The sequence below is a fragment of the Notolepis coatsorum genome, assembly GCF_963971535.1.
Source record: "Notolepis coatsorum genome assembly, chromosome: 7".
Classification (NCBI taxonomy): domain Eukaryota; kingdom Metazoa; phylum Chordata; class Actinopteri; order Aulopiformes; family Paralepididae; genus Notolepis; species Notolepis coatsorum.
Genome location: NC_140171.1, coordinates 30646284 through 30663030, shown reverse-complemented (window position 1 = coordinate 30663030; position 16747 = coordinate 30646284). Strand labels below are relative to the sequence as shown.

At 44.6% G+C, this 16747-nt stretch overlaps 1 protein-coding gene across 2 annotated transcripts in view; it reads right to left on the bottom strand.

Annotated features, from left to right (window-relative positions):
* Positions 1 to 7854: 7854 nt before the first annotated feature.
* Positions 7855 to 16747, bottom strand: part of LOC311232112 (phosphatidylcholine:ceramide cholinephosphotransferase 2-like) — a 62156-nt gene continuing 53263 nt past the window's right edge. For both annotated transcript variants that reach the window (XM_084318798.1, XM_084318799.1), the window contains exons 5-6: positions 11652 to 11818; positions 7855 to 8734 (exon numbers count right to left, since the gene is read on the bottom strand). In XM_084318798.1, the coding sequence (XP_084174924.1) occupies positions 8549 to 8734; positions 11652 to 11818 (353 nt within the window). In that variant the 3' untranslated portion in view covers positions 7855 to 8548. The remainder of the gene's footprint in view (positions 8735 to 11651; positions 11819 to 16747) is intronic.

Genomic DNA, 16747 nt, shown 5'->3' with positions numbered 1-16747 from the left:
TCATCTTTGACAGAGGATGTTCGTCGAACCTGCCCTGGGCCAGGACGGCAAGGACTGCGTCAACAAGGGGGACCGTAGCGATGGGTTGGAGCAGCGACGCTGCCCAGATCGACAACACAGAATGGCTGTGTTTACTACGGTGCCTTGAGACTGCACTTCGCTTGATCTACGCTCCGGGTAGGCAAGGCCTGACCAGACCTTGTACACTTCTTCTGGCTTTCCCTTCTAAATGTTTTGTAAATAACGATGTTTTCCAAAACGAGTGTTGCTGCACTACATTTAGGATACGACGCGAGTTATGTGTGAATTGTCTTGTCACTGGTATTTAGCTTCTCCATGCAAATCGGGTTGTTGTTACAGATGTGAAAATGATCTGTTGTTGTGTTGAGAAACATCATGTGTGTTTATATGTACCGTGTACTCACAACTAAGGGGGTTAACTAACCTATAAAGCTATGCTTAGTGACAAATGAGTAAAGAATGATTCTTTTCTCAGCCTATAATGACAATGAACAGTGTGTTCACATATTAACAGGTTTTCCTGTTTTAACTGGCCGTATTGAGGGTAAAGTAGGAGGATTGTGTTTCCCCCCGGTTCCCTGGGGACTTCTTCATCCTCCTCTCAGACATGTTGTTGCACTACATTGTGTCACCGTGTGGTAGGGATACGATGTAACCCTTAGCTTGATTGCTGAGGTTGTGCTAAAACTGCTGGAGAAACTTTATTTTCCTAAAAGAAAAGATTGTTTGGTCGCTTTCGTGTGTGCTTAGCAAGGCCTGTGGCTGATACTAATCGAGAATTATGTATTCTCTCATTATGAAAAACGGCGTTCCTCTGTAGTGTGTTTTTGCCATTTTTTGTAGGTGATGATGGGTTGTGTGTGTCATGTGACCTACAACTGGGTTGGACTGGCCACAGAAGCACATTGGAGAGCCCTCTCTATTCTGTGTTTTTTCCTTAGTAAAAATCAGATAGCGGGTTAGCTCATGCGCTGTGTGAAGCTGTCAGACGCTTCATGGAGCTGACTATGACTGTGTCATACTCTCTTTTTGTCATTACATCGTATCATGGGTGTGGGGTCGTAAAGGGGTGAACTGGTAACCTTTCCTCCCCCTTTTTTCGGTTGGTCAGGGGTAAAACCCCTGTCCTTCAAGGTTCCTGTCACGTTGCGGTTCGGCACGTTACAGGGTGAGGGGGGGGGGGGGGGGGAGTTTCCTGGTCCCATGGCCTGGAATATTGGGCGTGTGCACCGCAGAAATTCCCCCGCCATAGAGTACGTCACTGTGCGCGTCTCTGTTGGTAGGACTTCCGTGTGCTGTTCAGGTCCATGTGATGGATCTGTTTCGGGGGGTGGTCAGGGCTCCTCCTCACCAAGCTCCTATTCGGGCCTTCTGTGAGTTGGGACTCTCCTTCCATGTGAGGGAGCCTCCTTCAGAGTACAGAGCCTCCTCCTCAGATTGTCAAGGTGAGTGGACCCTCAAGAAGGAGTCCTACTCTATTGTGTATGTATTCGATTCAATTCGATTATTGAGTGTGTATGGGTTCAGTGCCTCTTCCCCGGAGAGCCCTAAAACCAATTTTTTACATGGCTCAAGGTGCAATATATTCTTTTCAATCTGTACAGCTCGCGTGGGAAGTCTCTCTGGGGATTCCCGTCTCCTTCCTATGGGAGGGTGGTGGGATGTAAAAATGTGATTTTTTTTTACCCCCGGCTGTGTAGACTGGGATACATACTGTTGGTGCTTCCTTCTTTTCTATTAAAAAGAGTTGGAGTTAGGAAGTATCACACCCCTCTTGTCGTTCCCCTGGGCGCCTTGGGGATTCAATGACAGGTCTAAATAGCCTGTTCATTGATGTGGGTGTGTCCCGACGCACGTATAGTGCTAGCTCGGGGTGTTCTGTAAACAGGCGACTGACGCCTTGGTTGCTTGAGGTTAAAACGGCGTTTTTATAAAGCAACTGGGATGGAGGTTTTTCCTCTTCCGACGACCAAATCCGACGACCTGGTTTGGTTATCGACGGATTCTCGTTCATATCTGGGGGATGATGACGGAATGGATCTGAACATATGTAGAGGGGTCTCACGCCCTGGGGGTGGGCCACCGGGCGCGGTTCGCCCGAACGTCTGGGTGGCGTCTTTTTTTCATGTTAAGATCAACACGCATATCTGCCCCTTCTCCTGGAGTAGGCATGTCGGCGTGGTTAGGGCACGGGACTGGTTCTGGTCACGCTGGTCCGGATCAGTTGAACCCGTTGTCCGCCAGGGATGCAGATCTGCTGTTCTGGTACCCTGAGGGACTTGGGCTTTTTTCAGGGGGAAAAATGCCAGGTCGGTCCGGGTGTCACAGGGTTAAGCGCTATGGAGACCCTGGTTGGGTAAATTTTTTACTCAGCACTGTCGTAATGGCTTACGGCCATGCCAACCTGTACACGCTCGATCTCGGCGGATCTCGGCCGCTACACAGGTTGGTCCTGGTTAGTACTTGGTTGGGAGACCGCCTGGGAATACCAAGTACGGTGTGCTTGGGGCTGGTTCTCCATTCTTTTTCGCTCCTCTCTCACGCATGGCGAAGAGGGGCCTGTTGGGGTGGTCTTTGACCTCCTCTGGTGACCCTGTGCTTCCCGTATCGCCGGGCCCGGTCCGAAGTCATGTTTCGTCGACCCGTAGGCCTGGGTTAACCCTTTTTTGAAAAACTGAAACACTTGTACTGCGGTATAGCCGGTGTATACCCGCAGGTGTGTTTTGGAGTTTTTTTCTTGAGGGGTTATAGGAACAACCACCGCATTGGGTAACACCAAGGTGGTTGATTCCCTGGTGTGTTGGAGCAGTGTCAACTCCCGGGTTCACCGGTTGAGGGTGCCCCTGCACGTTCATGACGTCTGCGAATCGTGTCAGCCTTCTCTGCCTCAACCCCTCTGGGTGTTTTTTTTTTTAAATGGAGGCTTGGTCATGCAACAACGCCAGCTTCCGCCCCTTCCGCCGGGGCGGCTGTGTTCAGCTGTCCCCTCTGGCGCCTGTCTCGTCCGCAGTCTCCAGGCTAGGGTTAACACATGTTGCCTGGTTTTTCCCCGGTGCGCTGCCTGCTTCCGTTGGTTAACCTTTTTTGTGTGCTTACGGCCATGCTGACTGCCTGTTCTGCAGGGTCAGTGTGCCAGGCGGTGTACTATTGGGGGGACAGGGCCCGCTCGGCTGAGGGGCCTTTGTCCGAATACGCTGGCGATGTGGGGGGCGGGATCACTAAGTGCCCACCTGGTGGGGTCTTGATGCTGGCATCATGGACTTCTCCGGGCCCCCGTCCCTTTGGTGGGTCTGGGTCTTCCTTCGCGCTCCGCTGCTACGGCCTTGCCACGGGGTTGGGTTTGCCCTTGACCCTGTGATTCTGGGGGCAGTAACGAGGTTGTTCCCTCCGTTCCCGGGTGGCATGCGGGTTGTGCGTGTGTGTAGTCGTGGGGTCAAGCCACGGTCTGCTCACCCTGTGCGTTGAGTTGCTTGAGTGCCTCTTCGCACGGTCGGGTCCGTCGCCCTCCCGTGAAGCCCCCAATAGGGGGGGTGCCCTCCATTAGGGGGGGTCGGGGGGGCTCGGTCCTCCCTGGTCTGATGGTTGTTGGGGGCCTCAGCGGGGTACATTTGTCGAGCTTCTAGCTCCCGCTCAGCTCCTATTATGCAATGAGACGCTGAGCGGGAGCTAGTGTGATACAGAACGTTAGGTTATGACTATAACCAAGTTCTGTTAACACTAGTGGACGCTCAGCGTCTAGACGCCGCTGCGGCTCTTGATTTTTCATTGTGGTGAAATTTGTTGGGAAGGAGATGAGTGTGTGGCACTACCCCTGCTTATGTAGGTAAGCGGATGGGGGTGTGGCCAGATGAATGCTGGCATTTAAAGGTACATTTTGAAATTTATTCAGTATATATATGCTGAAGCGAGATATATGCAATGAGACGCTGAGCGTCCACTAGTGTTAACCGAACTTGGTTATAGTCATAACCTAACGTTATTCCACATCTGATTAGATTGTTAATACTGGCACTCAGCAAAGATGAGTCAAAAGCATTGTAAAAGATTAACAGATTACGTGCTCAGGAATGTAATATTATTCAGAAAACTGTATGCATTATCAGTGTATGATCACTTATATTCTAAAGGGGATGATGACTTTTATTGGCATCATTCATTGTAAACCGTATTAACCCTTTCACTACCACACTACAGGTTAACCCTTTCACTACCACACTAGACGGTTAACCGACATGACATGTGGTCATGCGGCCAAACATTTAGTTTAGGCCTTTGGCCTAGTTTGTTTTGTTATGTTGTTTTGTAATACAGACACCTTTGTTTAAAGCATAACATGTTATGTAGAATTAAAGTACATACATTTGTTTATAAATACCGTTTGTCTGTGCTCCCACTTGGTTCCTTGTAAGATCTCTGGCTGCCCAACCAGGACTGGGAGAGGCCAGGGCCTTTTCTGGAGGGGAGATTTGGAAGGAACCAAGTGTGGTAGACTAGAGTACAGGGGGGGGGGGGGGGGAAGGGAATAGGCTTATGATAGATCATGATGGAGTGATGTATCCATGTTGTCCAGAGTTATTGGATGTGTAAATTGATGTCTGTATTGATTAATTGATTGTTTTGTTTTTGGTTTGTCCCTGTAGGAGGAGCTTCCAGCATAAAGCCAGGGATGGAGGCTCCTCTCGGGGAGAAGTAGAGACAGGCTTGGAAGCGAGACATAGCTGTGCTAGAACTAGTTCCCTTAGCCAAGGGCCTAGTTGTTTATATTTGTTAATAGAGAGTTTAATCATTTTGTATTCTTTTTGTATTTATGTTAAAGGGGAACTATTTTACAATTTCTTTCACTATTTGGGCAATTTTACACAATTCCTTAGTGATGGTGAGATGAAGCTTCATGAAGCATTGAGGCTTTCCATCCAATAGTGTCACACATGTGTTGAAGCTTCATGGTGGTTTATTTGCTCGACTGTGCCATCAAGTGGACAATAAATCTAGAACAGGCATGTGATGATGATGCCAATAAACAAATAATATTGTGTCTGTTTTTCAGAATGATGACAGAAGAGAAAGTGCTTGTGTTACTACAACATTCTATTCTTTAATATAGTGTGTTTTTCTGACAATGATAGCAGGGACAGAGCAGAAAGTGCTTGCTTCATCCATTTTTATTCAGAAAAAGCAACTCAATCGACATGCCGTTCTGCATTTGGATCATACAGATTTGGCCAGATTAGGCACAGCAAGTTTATATGTAACGGAGCTGATATCGTCACCTTATTGCGTTGTGTTTAACTTCGATGGCCCAAGGGAGTTGCGAACTCTGGTCTGCCACGACACGGGCAACAGGCGACAGCACAGACCGCTATACCAAGCAGTGATTCACACTTAGTATCGTGTCTGTGTGTCTTTTTAAGTGGAGTGAGTTTAACTCGCAGTACCGCTACTCGCCAGGCACTTCACAATGTTTGAAGTCCATCGTGACTGTGACTGTAACTCGCGGTACCATCTGTTACATATACGTTAGGATACACATTTATTTGTCTTTCCCAGTACTCAAGGGGATTCTCCAACGCAATGATGAATAATGAATTCCTATGTCGACACAATGTGAAGGGATAGGAAATGTCCATTGTTTCGTTGCCTCTTATACTTAAAATTGCGCACCAATCCCGAAGTGCGCAATTTCCTGAATCAGTGACGCGGTACGGCCCGAGCGAGGCTTCGGACGTCATCAGTACGTCTGATACACGCCTCGATACATGCTCCACATGAGAAATCCTGGATTACTCGAAACATGCGTCAATGCCTGGCTTCAAACAACACATCACTACAATTCCTGTGAGTTTATGGAACACATCTGTACGTTTTTTTTTCAAAAAAATTCATTGTTTTGTATTTTTAATCAAGTACTCAAACAGCATTTTTCTACCTCAACATTTTAAGCCGTTTTGAGGCTGGGCTCCGCCCATACTCGGAATGCGATTTGAGAGAGAGCGAGAGAGAGAGAGACATTGACGTGCAGGGGCCAATCGGTCTCTCTTAACACTTTGAGTGCCAACGATGAGATTTCGCGTTAGTTCATGCCAACCGTTCAGTGCCAACGACAAGATATCTTTTTTTTTTTTTTTATTATCGATTTCCATTCATTTTTCATCAATCTAGCCTCACGTTACCAGTGGGGATCTGTCTGAACTCGAACAGGGGAAATACCGCCCCCTATCGTCTCTCCGGATGGTACTGCACCCCTTTGGATTGGATTGAATGAAACGCATGGAGAGAAAAAAGTCCTGCTTCCACATTTTACTTGTCAGACATGTAACCGGAGACGATCGAAGTCATCGCCCACCACCAGAACAGCGGAAAATGTGTGTTTCCAGTACCCAGCGTTGGATCAATAAACGCGATCGATATTTGGAATGGCGATCAGGAATTGGAATAATCTTTTTGGAGAACATCTGATCTGAGGTAAGGAATCTATTTTACCAGTCTTGGGATAATCAGAGCTATTTTCACCTATATATCAGCGTGTGCCATATTTGTGTGTCTGTGTGTGTGTGCGATCAGGAAATAAGAGAATCGATTTTTCAGCCCGCTTCTATAGCGTGCATAAGTACACATATACTATCGATAATCTAGCGTTTATTTGAAAACTATTCATAAATAGGCCGAAAAAAGTGCGGCTACGTGGCGTAGTGGGCAAGGCGCTCGCCACGAATGCGGAGACACTGGGATCGCCTGTTCGATCCCAGCGCTCCACATTGCTTTCAGTTTAGCTGGTCGTCCGTACTAATACACATTGGCCGTATTAGGGGGTGGGAAACTGATGGGTGGGGATCGGGCGTTGTGGACAGCGACTCCTACAGGTCGGTTGGTGCGCCTGCGCAGTAGAATCAGGAAGTGTCGGGGGCAGCGTGAGCCTCCCACGCGTTACTCCTCGCCACTGAGAGATCGAGCTGCGCAGGTGAAAAGATGCGACTGCTGTTACCTCAAGTACCGGAGGGGACTTGCTATGTATGACTTAGTCCACATTGCAGCCGGCTTGTGGGAGGCAAGAAACAACGTTCGTGACAGGGGAGGGTTGAATTGGATGATACGAAATTGGGATGGGAGAAAATATAGAAAAATGGGAGAAAAAAGTGGATAAAAAAAAAAATAGGCCGAAAAATTACAACGTGTTTTGTGTATTCCAGTAAAGGGGGCGCAATTTGTTCGGAGGAACGAGAAACTGCTACTGTGATGTGCACAAATGACTAAATGTTGTGGAGGTTGAACTAACAGTTATGAGAATTTTAATTGTGATCAGAGAAATGCACCAAAGCAATTGCGAAAAACTGTAATGGAGCACCGATTTTTCCTAGCTGTGACAGGATGTGCTGCCCTAGTTTTAAGTAAATGTATTTAGATAGTAGGCCTAGCCCATTCTTTGAGACCATTTGACCTACCTGACATATTATCGTCATGACGGACAGGAAGAGGGAAAGACACATGCATGATTTACGTTATGGCACCATGATTACTTATTACTGTAGGTAGGATAGATAGAAGGTGGATGGGTGGATGGATAGATAGATAGATAGATAATTAGATAGATAGATAGATAGATAGATAGATAGATAGATAGATAGATAGATAGATAGATAGATAGATAGATAGATAGATAGATAGATAGATAGACAGACAGACAGACAGACAGACAGACAGACAGACAGACAGACAGACAGACAGACAGACAGACAGACAGACAGACAGACAGGTAGATGCATGAGATAGAGACAGACAGACAGGTAGGTAGATATAGATAGATATATATGTATATAGACATAAACAGAGAGCACATTGAAACTTGAATTGTTCCATTTTATTTCAATTGTACAATGTTGAAACTACAACTATGCACATTCAAGGCTATTAAAGAATAGAAAACTGATAGAAAAACAAGTAAATCAAGACTCAATATGAAGCGTTTTCTTCTACCTACTAACGTGTAACAGAAGAATTCTAAGGCACCTTGTTCGATGAATAATAATAGTAATAAAACAAAAGATTCAATAATAATACACTTTTGATTCATGGATACACTGACACATTGAGGTAGGCCTAAACCACGCAACCTTTACCTAGCATCAACAGATCTACAAAGGTCTTGCAAATACTGTAATAAACCTGCCAAACGGTTGCCATAAATGATCCGATAACCTCTGAAATTCCATTTGTTACGATTGAATTATAATTTATAAAAAGGAATAAAAGAGACAATTGCAACAACTTGAGCTCATAAATAAATTATCATGGTGAAGCACAGAGACAATGCATAATGATCCTTCTTCTCGAGTTAGTCGCACATTTGCAATAAAATCAAACCTTCGTAAACATCTTAATAATATCCTTCATGTAAAGTCACTGAACATGGACTACAATAAATCCTCTCTTCCAGTAGACCGTGAATACTGCACGAATGCCAATCCTTTTATGATGCTCAAGCAACATTTGGGGGAGCGTGCCTCGGCATGGGAGCATGTGGCGAGCGGCGTCACTCCTCCCGTATGCTTTGTACCATGGAGTACTTCTTGCAGGGGTTCTTCAGGCAGGCCGGGGGCCAGGTGATGGGCCAGCTGTAGGAGCAAGGCACCGATGTCTGAACGTTCCTCTCCAGGAAGGTGAACACGGGGTTCCACCAGGTGTTGGTGAGGTAGTTGTTGGGCGAGCATCTCAGCGTCTGTCGGGGGGAGAAGAGGGACAGTCAGACCGGATGCCCAAACATGGCAGCCCATACAGATTTATTTTATTCTATTTATTTATTGCAAGATAACATTTCTTTTAAAGGAACTAAGCAACAAATGAAGCAGATTGTGCAGGTGAGAGTAAAACCCCCTAGAGGCTTATAAACGTATCTCACCTAATAAACAATACAAACAATAATAAAACAAACAAACAACAACAAAATAACGCATACAATACGCACCAGTAAATAAAACAAGGACATAATAGATCAAATACAAATATTTAGAAAGAAAAAACATGATTTACTTGTTCTGTTGACTTGTTGCTTGTTATATGACTGCAGAATTAAGAACCATATAGTTAGTTAGTTGAGGTTTTCAGCTGAACAATATTTTCAAACCTATATGATCTGAGGATGAAGTGTTACGTACTTTGTGTTTGTGATGTATTACATTCACACTTCAAGTGACTTGGATTGACTTTACAAATAGAACGTTGTTACCGGTATTACCTATTATCTCCTTGTTTGTTTCATTATTGTTTGTATTGTTTATTAGGTGAGTAACCTTTATAAACCTCTAGGAGTTTTTTAATCTCACCTGTACATTTAGTTTAATTTGTTGCTTTTGTTATGGCTGGGCCAGCATTGTGCGCTTCCCAACGGGGGCGCTTTTTGTGCTTTTGGGGTCGCTTACAAACCGTAACAGTTTTGATGTTTTTCTTTTGTTTCATTGTGCAAATAATAAAAAATAAAAAATAAACCTAAATAAATAAATTCAGCGGGCGGCTAAGTGGCGGAGTGGGCAAGGCGCTCGCCACTAACGCAGGAGATGCTGGGTTCGAGCCCAGCTCTCGGCGTTGCTACCAGCTTGGCTGGTCGTTCATACTAACACAATTGGCAGTGTTAGGGGTGGGAAAGCTGGTGGGTGGGGATTGGACGTTGTGGACAGCGACTCCTACAGGTCGGTTGGTGTGCCTGTACAGCAGAATCAGGAAGTAACGGGGGCAGCATGAGCCTCCCACGCGTTACTCCTCGCCACTGAGAGATCGTGCTGTACAGGTGAAAAGATGCGACAGCTGCCTCCTCGTGTACCGGAGGAGACACGTGATGCAAGGCTTGGTCCTCACTGCAGCCGACCAGTGGGAGGCATAGTCTAGCAACGTTCGAGACAGGGGAGGGGAGAATTGAAGGGAGAATTGGCAAGGCGAAATTGGGATGGGAGATAAATTGAAAAATAAGGAGAAAAAGTGGATAAAAAATAAATAAAAAATTCAGCCTCTCAGAGTAGGACTGATGAGTGTTGATTTCAATGCTATTTGACAGCCTTGCTGAAAATAGGAGCAGAGGTAGTCAAAAGCCTGTCAAAACACAGATGTTTCACAGCAAATTAGTATTGTTCACAACCAAATAAATAAATTACGTTAGTTGTTTGGTTGGTTGGTTGGTTGGTTTTTTAATTGATTGGGAGGGAGACAATATCTAAACCCTGAAGATTGCATGGCTGTTCCGAAATCTGACTACTACAGTAATATGACAAGAAGATCTACGATAGTGTGTAATATCACATTCCCATCAGAAGAAACAATTGAGATATATGGCAACCGCGGCTCTCAGGGATCAAGTCTCTGATGTGTCTCATAACCCCCTATATTCATCTGTGCCATATTAAATTTTTTATGAATATCCATCTTCACCTCACCGCTAAGTGATGGATATGCTGTACCGCCTGAATAGCACAAATTAGGTGTCATCCCTTTATTTGTCCAGCAGAGGGCGCAGACAAACTACCTGAAAATCCATACTGGCCACTCTGACTGAGGCACACGTGTAGAACTATTATGTCATAATAACAATGATTTTCAAAAGTGCAAGTACTAACACCTGGATATTTATGTACTTACAGGGAAGCTACACAGTCAAACCATTTATTTTAAAATGTAAAATGTTGTCAGCTCTCATATTGACTCTTTCCAGGTTCACTTAAAGTAAATCCCCTGGGTAAAATCCAGCCAGCCATCACTCCCTAAGACTGGGGAGAGCTTTAGAGTGCTCTGACGCTTGTAAACACTGTGGTAGGAGCTAGGTTCGTATCCCGCTCTGCTCACAATTCAACTACGGTCTCTTTCACACACACACACACACACACACACACACACACACACACACACACACACACACACACACACACACACACACACACACACACACACACACAAACGCACACACACACACACACACATAGACACACACACATACAAACTCTCACTATCTTGTGTATACACACACATTTGCGCAAGCACACACAGACACACACACACACACACACACACACACACACACACACACACACACACACACACACACACACACACACACACACACACACACACACACACACAAGGGCGTAGGTTTGGTTTCAACATGGGGGGTCACTAAGCGGGGGGTTTGGTGGTCATCCCCCTAGAGTATCAAACACTTAATTTCCTGCATTCTGGTGTACTTTTATGAGAGGCATGTCTGCAAGGTTGAGATGGTATGATCCTGTAGGGGTGTCTGAGATTGCAGCAGATGACCAGACCGGACCAGGACATATTAGGTGAAACTAACCTCTCTTGCATTGCCTGTTCTGTGTTTGTCAAGTAGGTCATTTGTTATTAGTTATAGCATAACGTCACAACCACAGAGACACACACACACACACACACACACACACACACACACACACACACACACACACACACACACACACACACACACACACACACACACACACACACACACACACACACACACACACACACACACACACACACACACACACACACACACACACACACACACACACACACACACACACAAACACACAGATACACACAAAGAAAGGTCTGGAGCTCGGGTTTAGGGTCGTGACCTGTAAGTTGGCCATGGTGTGGTACCACCAGAAGAGGCGTGAGGTGATAAAATAGGCCACCACCACGTCCACGCTGTAGTGCTCATGTGCCACCAGGATGCACAGCACGCCCACGGCAGCCAGCAGCCAGCACATCAAGTGATACCACCAGAAGGACCGGGGCGAGTCTGGAGAGAGAGGGCAGAGGAAGACAAACAGCCCATCATCAAGTGATACCACCAGAAGGACCTGGGCGAGTCTGGAGAGAGAGGGCAGAGGAAGACAAACAGCCCATCATCAAGTGATACCACCAGAAGGACCTGGGCGAGTCTGGAGAGAGAGGGCAGAGGAAGACAAACAGCACATCAAGTGATACCACCAGAAGGACCGGGGCGCGTGTAGCCTTTTTACAACGCATCGGCGTTTTTCCGGCGCTCTGATTGGCCAGGTCATGTGACATGTGCGCCCAATAGCGTGTTTGCCCATTTCCGGTCGAACAGCCTGCAAACTACCTGCCGTTCTATCGCCATGCTCTAAGACAAACTCTAACCTTAACCAACTTCGAAGAGTGCCTAAGCTTAACCAGTGTAGAAACTTGCCGTCCCACGATTGGCGCTCATGTCACATGACCTGGCCAATCAGAGCGCAAAACGGGAACCCGGAAACGCGGATGCGTTGTAAAAAGGCTTCAAGCGATCGGGGCGAGTCTGGAGAGAGAGGGCAGAGGAAGACAGACATCAGTAAGGAAGATGGAGTGATGCTTGGAAGGAGGAGAGGGGGGGGGGGGGGGGGGGGGGTGAGCAGGGTTGCACTACATCCATTAGAAGCGTAGATTTGTTCTCCCTGAGGTGAAATCAAAAGGAAATTTCCTATCTTGCTTTTTGCAACAGCGTCGTATTGAATTGAATAGCGGTGGAGGCAGCTGAGAATATTAGTGCCTTCAAATGCTTCTCGGAAATTATGTGTTTACAATTTACGACGAGCACGTGAATGCAGAGATGTGATGTTTAGGGGCCATTTTGTCAACACACACACGCACACAAATGCTACAAGTCTATTATAGTTGGCTGAAACACTATTTCATAAAACATTTGTAAGGGCATCTCTACACCAATGATGCCTCCCACAAGTCTCTAGGGCAAGTGGTTAATGAGTTATGAAAGGGGGCCAAAGTATAGGGGGCGGAGCTAACCTACACCAATAAAAAACAACTCTCTACTGACTCTATGACTCCTTCCACAAGTCTCTAAGACAAATGGTTCATGAGTTATGGTTAGGGTTAGGGTTAGGGTTAGGGTTAGGGTGTGGTTAAATGATATGGGGTGGGGCTAACCTACATCAATGAAAAACGACTCTCTACTGAGTCCAATGACTGCCACAAGTCTATAGGACAAGCAGTTAACTAGAAAACTAGAAATCACCGAAAAATGTCCAACAAATATGAAATATGAATTCCATTCAACGTTTTTTCTTGCGAGTGAAAAGACAAACAAGTAAATGTTTTGATGTAAAAATAAATAAATAAAATAAATCCTAGTTTGTGTAAAAATTGCAGGAGCAGCAAATTAATCATACATTTTTATTGATACAACATATTAATAGACAGTTATCATATTGTATATAAACCTAGATTGTTATCTTCATAACAATAAGGCCATAAAAAGATTGTTCTGTGTGCAGAAAGTGACTGCATGCTTTCACACTTCAATGATGGGTTCTCCCCCACCTACTGCTCCACCTTTAACCATGACAATAGGTTGAATGAATGCATGAATGAATGAATGAATGAATGAAAACTTTATTTAACAGATTGCAGAATGGGTAAACCTTTTCACTGCGACAATACAGACGGTTAACCCTTTCACTGCCATACGACAAAGGGTTAACCGTCTGTGTGGTAGTGTGGTAGTGAAAGGTTAACCTTCTGTAGTGTGGTAGTGAAAGGGTTAACTCACCAAGTATCCACCCCCCCCCCCCCCCCAATAAGTAAATAAAGAAAAAGAAGATGGCAGTTGTGAATGAATGAATGAATGAAAACTTTATTTAACAGATTGCAGAATGGGTACAATACAGTACGGCTCAATACACACAATTGTTAAGGGGATGCAGACCAGAGAAAGACGTTTGTCTTGTTTACATCAGGGTCCCCCATTTTCAATTCATATTGACATTTATGACATACTCAACATACATGACATTTATGGCATAGGGACATACAGGTATTTAGTACTGTTACATTTGTGACATATACGATATTCAAATATACAGTACTGTTACCCATAGATCCTGACAGCGTATATACATATGATGGGGAGGGGACTGTACATTAGGAGGGGGTGGGTGGGTGGGAGAGAAATATACATACGGTGGGGAGGAGACTGTACATTCAGTTCAGTTCAAGGGTACAGGGAACTGACACACACGCACAGAGAGAAGACACCCACACATGAGACATGATAGCCATGAACACACGCCCACAAATACTTAGGTAAGAGACCTAGACATATCACACCTACACATATCTAAGTAGACTTGGGACCCAGACATAGGGAAAATACTCCCATGCATATTCCAAAAGGTCATTAGGTGAAAGATAGGCGAGCATCATCAGAAATCAGCATGTACATGGGAACATTCTTTTCAGGTAGGCATACATTGAGGGATGGTTCGATACAAAATCTTTAATTGAAAATTGTATACAAAAATATCAGTTTTCATCAGTGATCAGCCTAAATTGACCACAAATCTTCTCAAAAAGTTAGAAAATAAACTGCCACACTCCAGGTTTTGAACATTCTAATTCTACTAGTCATGTCTAAAAGGGAAAATTGCTCAAATGATTCCCACACCGTGCACTGAAACCTTCAGTAAAGTAATAGCACAGCACTCCCCATGACGCCACTGGATGTGAGGGGTCACCTGTGGCCGTGGTGCGGACAGGGTCTGCGGGGGCAGCGGTGGCCTAAAGGTTAGAGAAGTTGGCTTGTGAACAGGAAGGTCGCCAGTTCGATCCTCTGGAATGGCAGAAAAAACCTGGGTGGGGAAATGAATGAATCATTCTCTCCCGTAACCTCAATACCAACTGCTGAGGTGCCCTTGAGCAAGGCCCTTAACCCCCAAACTGCTCCAGTGGAACAGTGTCAGACTGTCGGCGGCAGCTCCCAGGTGTGACTGTATGTAACCGTGTGAATATAAAGCAGGGCGTTGCTGAAACGCCCCCGGGGCCACTTCAAAGAGATGGAAATCTCGGGTTAAATAAAGGATAAAAAAGATTTACACCGGGAGAAAAATAAACTCTGGCAGGAGTCAAATCTGACTGGTCGCTTGGTTGCAGCTAACTAATAACAAGTTATTTTACCGCTTTTTTTAAAAACAATATATTTATAGAGATTTTGATAATAAAAAGAAAAAACACTGTCAGATTTTAAATAGTATCACCGGCCCCGGCCATCTTTTATATAAACTACCACACCCTTTCACTGCGACAATACAGACGGTGAAAGGGTTAACTCACCAAGTATCCAACCCCCCCCCAGTAAGAAAATAAAGAAAAAGAAGATGGAAGTTGTGAATGAATGAATAAATGAATAAATGAATGAATGAATGAATGAATGAATGAATGAATGAATGAATGAATGAATGAATGAATGAATGAATGAAAACTTTATTTAACAGATTGCAGAATGGGTACAATACAGTATGGCTCAATACAATTGTTAAGGGGGTGCAGACCAGAGAAAGACGTTTGTCTTGTTTACATCAGGGTCCCCCATTTTCAATTCACAAATAGTTTTCCCTCATCCCCCCAAACCCCCACCCCTGAGTCCGTATTGTTGTTATTTCCAACCAAAAACACTTTAATTGAAATTGAACAATATACAAATTTAATAATATAATACAATAATACAAAAAGTCGTGTTTACAACTTTTGAACTTCCCAGGAGGACTGGACAGCGACGTACATTTAGATAACAGCCAAGCAGTTTTGAGATGAATGGTTGTCACCGTTTATGGTGTCATGATCTGTCGCGAGGAACCACACTCTGAAGTCCCCTGGCAACCCGTGACGAGAACATAAACATTCCCTGATAATAAATTAATCAGATATAACTGGATGATGCTAGCCACCTGGGGTGAGGAGGACTGAGTCATACAGTACAGTGGAGGGGGGGGGGGGGGGGGGGGGGGGGCACGGTTTCAGGCCACACTAAAAATGTCCTCCAATTGATTTCTCTTCAGGACTTATTTTAGGCGCGGCATCCAGAATAACTAATCCTCAGCATTTTCACCGACTGCAGTATGTGAGAGCAGAGCCCAGGCTGTTGGCTTTATCACCTACACCCTGCATTAAAATGTGTAGTCGAATTGTTGTTATTCTAATTCTTTATTGCCCATATTTATTGTAATGTATATTATAACTGATAGAATTATATTGTTTATACTGTTTATTTACATTTTTATTATAATTGTATTGCCTATATTTATGTCTTTCTACTATTACAATCAAATCAATATCTAAAAAAAAACACAAATAAACTAATCTTTGTACTGTCTTTTACTATCATGCACTTTAAAACCCAATAATCTTCCTATATTAGTACCTACCTAGTACCTACTATACTACTACTCAACACCACCCACGTTTCAACACTGTTTGATGAACATTGTTACTCAGCTGCCAGAGTTGTACCCTTCCAGCTGACTGTATTACCCTGCCCATACCTGTACCTCCCCTCCCCCCTCCCGCTATGAAACCCTGAATTTCCCCAAGGGGATCAATAAAGGAATATCTTATATTATTCGCTAGTACTTATATATATATTTTTTTTTATCAAATATTTTTCTTTTCTTTTCTTTTCTTTTTTCCAACATGAAACAAAACATATCACAATACAACAACAACAATACATAAAAAGACTTCCCGGCCAAGACAGTAACTCAACACCACATGACAAGACAACAACTGATACAACTGTACAGTGATCATCCTAACATGGACACTCGCTCGTTCTCTCCCCCCCTCCCCCCGCTCACCCCAGGACCTCAACATGAGTCACACTCACAATACATTACAATACATCACTCAGCAAAAAAAAACAAGAATCAAAACAAACATT